Source organism: Pygoscelis adeliae, unplaced genomic scaffold (genome assembly GCF_000699105.1).
Source record: "Pygoscelis adeliae isolate BGI_AS28 unplaced genomic scaffold, ASM69910v1 Scaffold302, whole genome shotgun sequence".
NCBI classification, from domain to species: domain Eukaryota; kingdom Metazoa; phylum Chordata; class Aves; order Sphenisciformes; family Spheniscidae; genus Pygoscelis; species Pygoscelis adeliae.
The window spans coordinates 1464761-1472805 of record NW_008824372.1 but is presented as its reverse complement, the minus strand read 5'-3'; the positions used below and the strand labels follow the sequence as shown (position 1 = coordinate 1472805).

Genomic DNA, 8045 nt, shown 5'->3' with positions numbered 1-8045 from the left:
ACGGAGCCCCTGAGGTGGAGCGCGTCGTGTGCGTAGGGTTGTCCGTAAACCCTTCGTGTAAGGTCGGGTCACAGAAACCTGCCTGGCCCTGGCCCTGCCAACCGTTTTTGTTGGTTTTTTTTAAACGCTAGAGCAGTTTTTTAAGTGAAGAGCGCGAGAATGACGAGGTCATCGCTAATTTACTTTTCTTTCATACCGCAGTCCTGAAGGAAACAAGACGAGATCGAAAAGTGCACTTGCGGAGTATTTTGGGAAAGCTGGGGAGACGACGCTAAAAGCAGAAGATTTCGGTTTTACAGCTCCTGATCAGAGGACTACCCGTTCGAGGGTGAAAAGATACGGCACAAAAGCCGTTCTAGAGAATGAGGGTTGTCACAGTCAAGTGCAAGGCCTCAGTACACAAAATGGTGAAGAGGGTAGAATTCGAAACATTCAGACGGGAAACGAACACCCGGAAGGCGTCACATCCACTCTGGAAAGCAAAGATTTGGTCGCGAAAGGCATAAACCCAGAGGACTGTCTGAAAACCAAAAAAAGGGGGGCAGGTGGAAAAAGCGCTCAGAATAAGAAAACTGGAAGGAGCTCAGAAAAGAGGAACCGAGATAATGCCCAAAACAAACGACAGAGAAGAGTGTGTAACAAACGGGAAACTGAGTGCATTCAAAACAAGAAATTCTGTAGACAGACAGACACGTGTGTCGCTGGCAGCCGGGGCGTAGATGATCAGGATGCAGACCCTGTGGATGCAGGAAGAACTCGGTTAAGAATTTCCAGGTCACGGTCAGACACGCAGCTAAGGTCAGTGACGGCTCGCTCGCAAAGGGAGCGGGGGAGCCTAGCAGAGGAGGAGTGTGTGGAGGCGGGTTCTCATGACGCATCTTCTGCGAAAGCTGAGGAGAAAACCAGTGGATTGAAAATAGGGCAAGAGACAGATCGAGGGCATCCAGGGATTTTTTTTTGGAAACCAGGATTTTAAATCTGACACTGAAACAGATGCTAACGTCTTGCAGCCATGTGACAAGAAAAGCTTCGCAGCAGTTAAAATGCTGCCAGGTATTTGTGTGTTTTTGAGCAGAATATTATCCTAACGTTCTGCCGGGGCTTCTCCTAACTATGTGAGCAAAGTATTCCGTTTCAGGTCAAGCTGCTTTGACATCTGAATCCATCTCATTTCTTTATCCAACAGCATTTAACGTAATGCAGATTTATTCACAACTGGAACTTACTCTGCTGAGCTCTTTAGCTGTATAGTATAATACAATAACGTTTGTTACCTTCGGTGCACTGACTCCCTTAACGTTGTTGCACAGTTGGTCAGTCTGATTCATAAAAAAGGCTAGTTTTAGCTTGTTTCATGTGCTAGAATCTGTTTCCTCAGACTGTGGCAAAGTAACGGTCTGTCTTCTGAAGATTTTTTATAGAGTTGAAATACAGAGGAGTTCTGGAGCAAATCTAAAGCACATTTATGTTCGGTACACCTACAAGAAATCCTTGTATTGCCCTCACAACATAAAGTGGAAATGGTGTATGAAACGTGACAGCAAAATACTTGTATTTTTTTCTTTTTAATGCTAGAGTATTATTTCTTTACAGAAGAGTCTATGCCACGAACACAAATGGATAGGAGGAAAACGAGTCCATATTTTTCAAGTAAATACAGTAAAGAAGGTATAATATTCTTTAGGGAAATAAATCCTTTTTTATGGGGGGAGGAATAGGATGGCTCAAGATCAAGTGATGTTACGGAAAAGTTCTTCCAGTTTTAGGCTGGGTAGCGGGAGGGCCTCTCAGAAGGTAGTTTAGCGGTAGCTGGGGAGGGCCTCTCAGAAAGTAAATGGAACATGGGGGCACTCGCAGGCAGCCTTGACTCTTACTGCAGTCTGTGCCAGGGGATGCATAGTCCCTTGCAGTTCTGTAAAATTCCTGTGTGAATTGCCATTGCTCCATCGACTTGCAGTGCCCCCACAAAGATGCGTCTGCTTCAAAAGGTCTTTGTTTTTTAAATTATTTTCATTTAATTAGGTAAATCTATCCTTTACTGCCCAATAAGTTTTCCTGTATTGCCTCTGTGTACAGCTCCCAGCCCACCTAGAAGGAAGGCCTTCAGAAAATGGACTCCTCCACGTTCTCCTTTTAATTTGGTCCAAGAAACACTTTTCCATGATCCATGGAAACTTCTCATTGCAACCATATTTCTCAATAAAACTTCAGGTAAATAGAGTAATACAATTTCATGTTGTATAAATGTTGGGGTGGTGGTGTAGGGTCAGAACAGCTGCCATTTTTTAATGGCGTTAATGAGAGAATAAATGCATATTAACTTGTGTCAGTGTAAAAAAAAAAAAAATCTTTTAATTTGTAACTCTTGCCTCAGAAAAAGCTCACTTCAAAAAGCATGCATAGATAATGAAAAAAGAGAATTACCTGCGTGGTCTTCTGTTCATGATGATTTCTTTCGCTAGGTAAAATGGCAATTCCTGTGCTCTGGGAGTTCCTTAAGAAGTATCCTTCTCCTGAAATAACCAGGACTGCAGACTGGAAAGAAATGTCAGAGCTGCTCAAACCTCTCGGACTCTACGAACTCAGAGCGAAAACTATCATCAAGTTCTCCGGTAGGTTTTCCTGAACACGTCTGTGGAATGGTCTAAATTATACTAGCAAGGCAAACAGCATTATTTTCAAACGCTGCTCTGTGACTTTTCCTTCTTTTTGGCAAATATTGGTGGTGGTTTATTTTATGCAACTTTGGGATATGTTGGTCTTACATATGCAAAGCTGCTGATCCTGTTGTCTTAACTGAGAATGAAATAACGTACGTAATGAGTTCTGCAAGAGACCTTTATCCAGGAGACTTCTTTGAGTGGAAAGGGATGCGAACACCTGCAAGACTGATTTAGTGTTTTGCAGCGCTATGATAAGGTGGCTCTGCTCTGTTTTGCATCAAGTGACCTCCAGAAGGCCCTTCCAGCCAGAATTTTTCTATGATTCTGATATTTTCTATACTTAGAATAAAAGCATTCCTCTGTGGGTTATGAGGAGAGAAATTTAATTAAAACTTGCCCTCAGTGATCTGTTTAAAAGGCGTTTAAGATACACCCCGTAGGGATTCATCACCTACTTTCACCAGGAAATAGCTAAAACTTGTGTTTGTCATTTAAAATGTTCCAAAGTGGAGATGTGTTACAACAGCAGAGAATCAGCATTTTGTCCAGAGTTGCTTTCTGTGACCTGCGTGCCTGCAGGCAGTGAAGCCTGTGACCGTACGTTGCAGATGAGTACCTGAGCAAGCGGTGGAAGTACCCCATCGAGCTGCACGGGATCGGGAAGTACGGGAACGACTCCTACAGAATCTTCTGTGTCAACGAATGGAAGGAGGTGGGTGGTGCGGCCACGCTGCCAGGGCTTGGTCTGCAGCGCGCTGCCGGCAGCGGGGCTCTGTCCTTTGGCATCGTTGGGCTTGTACCCATGGACTCCCTTGGATTAAAAAACAAAAGTCGCTATCTTTTATATCTTCAGTAGGTTGAATTCCCAGAATGTACCTTTCACAAGTCTGAATCTGTAAATGAAGACTTGTGTCACCTTGGGGTTTTTTTCCTGTAATTTTCCACTTTCACTGTGTCCTTTTTCTTATTTCTTTGATGTGGGGGTGAGAGTCTCTTCCCTGCTCTCGTTAGGAACCGGGTTTCCTGTGTTTCCTGCCAGCCAGATCCTGGCATCCCTCCGAGATAGGTGCTGGTGGGGCCTTTGCCACGCTGGGGTCCTCTTGTGGCGGATGGCTGTGAGGGGCAGTCGAGGGGCCATTTTGCTCTCTGGCGTGGGACCCCCCTCCCGATTCACGAGGGGGTGGGTGGTTTCAGGGCTGACCGAGCACTGTATTCCTTGATTTACATAGGCGGAGGCCGGCCTGCCGCGGCACGGCGTTTCACTGCTCCCTGTGAGGTACGAAGGGGTCCTGAGCTGGGAGGGGAAATACGTCAGAGCAGTGAGGTGTTGTAAGAGAGGGTTTTTTAGTAGATGTTAAACGCTTTCGCTATGTTTTAGGTGCAGCCACAGGACCACAAGTTAAACGTATACCACACGTGGCTCTGGGAGAACCGGGAGAGACTGAGCATAGACTGAAGAGAGCCGTGAATGCACCTCGTCTCTCGGTCCTCCCCGACTTGCTCTCTGTGCAGTGGATGTCTTTACAGTGTTGTTCTGATCATCAATTCTTAATTTAAATATTTGTGTGATACAGCCAGCTCAGGTCATCATTGTAATGGAATGTTTAAAATCTCTGTATTCTTTTAATAAAGGTATCCCAGTTTTTGTAGCATCTGTTCCTTCAAGGCTGCGCAGGCCAGCCCCAGAGCTCCTCGGTGGTGGCTGGGGGTAAACCAGCTCACCTTCCGCGGGGGCTGGGGTCTCGGCACTGTCGCTGTCTGGCTGAGTCTGGGCCAGCGGCTTGGGCCGAGGGTGGGTAATGAGTTCGTCTGTTTTCCTCCACAGCCCCTGCGTGACCGGCCGGGGTTTGACCGGTGTCAAGCTGGAGGTGGCCTTGGAGCTTTGCTTCAAACCACATCATGCAAAACATAGATACGCAAATCCCTGCTCTCAGTTGAAAGCAAGCAGGCTTTGCCTGCCCAAATCCAAGCGGCGTATTATTTTTGTTCCACCTACGGCAAAAGTAGCTGCTCCCTTTTCCCAGCCGACCTGGGCCACAGACTCTGCCACCTGCCTGCCTTGGAGCTGCCCGTGGAGGGAGGAGACAGCCTCAGGTCTCCAGAAATCACCTCTGATGCAGAAGGTGACCCATAGAAGCTGGAGGCTTGGATTGAGGAGAGGAAGCAGCTCCGATCTCAGCTGGAGAGCGTTGGAGATGTAGAAAAATGGCTGATGGGAAAGCCTTCCCTTAGCAGTCAGGAAGAAGGAGTCTGGGAAAGAATAAAGGCGTGCAGAGCAGACAGGAGGGCTGAAAGCAGATCAGCTGTGACCCGCAGCCTGGGCGTAAGTGTCTGTGGTGCTATTCTGTCCTTGGGATCATTGCACTGCGTCTCCTGGGGCCCTGCTGCAGCCTCAGCGCCTGCTGGCATGGCATGGTGGTTCTGGGTAATGGTGGTCTCGGGGTATTTTCCGCTCTTTTCCAGTGCTCACCGCTAGCGAGCTGCCAGCCCTGGCAGGGAGGTCACCCTCCCCTGGCTCTTGTAACGCTGCGTAACCTGCTGCACAAGCAGAAGCTGACAATGGTGGATGTGCTCAAGAGGGCTGGTATGGACAGGAGGAAGATCACGAGAGCAGACTTCATCCACATCATCAAAGTGGTACGGAGGGAGCTGAAAAGGAATGAACTGGCACAACTCTGCCGTATTTTCCCGCGTGCAAACCCAGAGTGGTTTCAATGGCGCAAATTTTTCAATTTTCATGGAGCAAATGGCGGAGCTTCAAGAAGGGGCATTTTTTCTTGTCTTACCCTCAGAGAATTGCTCCCATGCCCTGGGGAAAGCTGAAGGGCAAAAAGGAAGGGAAAGGTGTGGAGAAGCTGGATGTCACCTAGAGCGAGCCCCAGGAGGGAGTGGAACTATTGCCGCAGAGTCTCTAAAGAGCGTCACTGCTCAGTACCGTGGCTGTTGGGATCCTGCTGTAGGCACTGAACTGGCATCAGGTCTCCTGGTGTCGATACTTGACCTGTCCCCACCAGTCCCATGTACATCCCCGCTGCGCTGCCTGTCGGCACGTGTCTGTACAGCACCGCTCGTGCTGAGCCTCACTGTCCACAGGCTACAGCGGGTCAGGGCACTGCAGAGCGTTTTCAGGTCTATTCGGGTTTAGCAGTTCAGATGTAGTATGATGTTATAGCCTAAGCGAAAGTATCTTCTCGAAACCCCGAGGGCTGGGAAATTCGGGATGGTAACAGCTGAGAGCTCTGCAGAGGGCGGTGAAGGTCTGGTAAAGTTGATAATACTTGATAAACCCAAGTAAACCTCACCAGGTTTTCTCTGTGCCATCCTTCCCTGCAAAAGCATCTGGAACAACTGCAGAGTTTGCCACTCCTAGCTCTGGGCCAAACCTTGATGTTTTTATGATGACTCTGTGTCCTGGTTTCAGCTGGGATAGAGTTAATTTCCTTCCTAGTAGCTGGCACAGTGCTGTGTTTTGGATTTGGGATGAGAATAACGTTGATAACACACCGATGTTTTAGTTGTTGTTGAGCAGTGCTTGCACTATTCAAGGACTTTTCAGCTTCCCGTGCCCTGCCAGCGAGAAGCTGGGAGGGGGCACAGCCAGGACAGCTGACCCCAACTGGCCAAAGGCATATTCCATACCGTGTGACATCTAAGAAGTGATGCCTTTGTTCTGAATTTACCCTGAATGTTACAGGGGTACAAGAATTGGTTCTCAGAGGCAAGCAGCATGATCCCACCTTCCTCCTACCAGACCAGGGCTGCCAAAGCGGCAAAGAACTTTCTCTTTGCAAAAATTGAACCAGCCAAACTGTTTGGATCGGTGGAGAAACTTTTAGAGGGAAAAAATATAGCAAAGTAGAGCACAACTTTCTCTGTTACCTCAGTTAAAGAGTGGTTAGATACTGCAGTGATGGGCAACGTATCAACTCTTAAGATGGCTTTACAAGTTGGCATTTCTAATGTAAATAATGTATAATAATGACAGACATACTGGATTTATGCAGCAAATATTTGGCTCTAACACAAGGAAAGCTGGATTAAAATTCTCTTCAGAAAGGTCATTTGGCAGCCCAGTTTGAAAGGTTGGCAGGTTGAATATGCTGTTGAGGAAATACTGGGGATCATCATCTCAGTCTGTTCAAACAAAACCATTCGTAACTCTAATCTTGAAAGTATCAGAAAGGGCACAGGTCTGGCAGAGCTTCCCAGAGCCTGGAAGCCCTGGTAGCTGGTTCTTGTCAGTCTCGGTTTTGCCATTCATAGCAGCGGCAGTGAAACTGCCCGGAATATTAATTTCTGTAAAACATATTATTATCTCTCTTTTTTTTTTTTTGGCAGTTTCAAAGGGATAAAATGCAAACGCAGTTTGTGCACGTGAGCAAGTCAAATTGTTACCGTAAGTCGGCAGGTGAAAAACTCTCTAAGACTCAATGTGGAGTTTTAGAAAGCAGGCATTCTTCATTGCGGCGCCGGGCGCGCAGGGGATCGCTCCGCCTAATGTGCGCGCCGGACTGCTCAACCGTGGGAGTTATGTACAACCAGAATATACATATTCATTAGATTTCTGAGAAATGATTAGCATATCATGTTATTTCTTGGGACTCATTAACATATGCAAAAGTCATTAACGCAGGCGCTCTTCTGTCCGTCGGTGGTCTTCCAGGGTCCTGTGGTGGTCGTCGATAGTCTTCCTCCCTGTGTCCGCTAACTGAACTCGGTCTTTTCCCCTAGTTGCAGTAGCTGATTGCAGCATAACTTCCTTCTCCATTCCGCCCCCGTACACAGAGCTTCAAGGGTTCCTTTTACCTGTGGAATGTCCAGTCTGCAGAACATTGAGCTACTTTGCTTCGACAAAGAAAAACGTATGTCTCCTTCGTATTTCGGTATCAAAATGACAATAACTTCTGGCCGGGTCATCTTCTGGACAAGATGCGCCTTTACCTACCCGAAATGGAGCCTGGCAGGGCACGTGCCTCGTTCAGCTACATCTGTCCAACCAAGTCCGTCTGTCCTGGCCTCAGCAGCCCTGACCGCAGCTGCCTCGGGGCAGGGAGGGTGCTCGACCTGCGGAGGTGCTGCGTTCGGACAGGCCCCTTTCTTCCACAGTTGTTCTCTCAGCAGCGCCAGACGTGAGCGCGGCTTTGTGACCCGCCAGTCAGCTCGCGGGATCTGGGCCCCGCTGATGGAGAGAAGGAGGGTATCAAACCACGTATTCAGGTCAAAGGCGGAGGAGCTGGACAGGCAACAAAATACACTTTAACCGGGAGCTCCTCTGCTGCTCCGGTAACAGCCCAGGCATTTCGCGGAAGGCAACAGTCCCCGTGCTCCCTGGGCATAAGCTAAGCGCAAGAGCTGCACTCAAAGCGTCTGCGTGGAGCGGCG

General features: G+C 48.0%; 1 protein-coding gene across 1 annotated transcript in view; it reads left to right on the top strand.

Annotated features, from left to right (window-relative positions):
• The window catches only part of MBD4 (methyl-CpG binding domain protein 4), a 5721-nt gene extending 1413 nt beyond the window's left edge, over positions 1-4308 (top strand). The window contains exons 2-7 of the mRNA XM_009320115.1: positions 202-947; positions 1594-1668; positions 2077-2211; positions 2463-2612; positions 3272-3375; positions 4042-4308. Coding sequence (XP_009318390.1) covers positions 202-947; positions 1594-1668; positions 2077-2211; positions 2463-2612; positions 3272-3375; positions 4042-4119 — 1288 coding nt within the window. The 3' untranslated portion in view covers positions 4120-4308. The remainder of the gene's footprint in view (positions 1-201; positions 948-1593; positions 1669-2076; positions 2212-2462; positions 2613-3271; positions 3376-4041) is intronic.
• The last annotated feature ends 3737 nt before the right edge of the window (positions 4309-8045 follow it).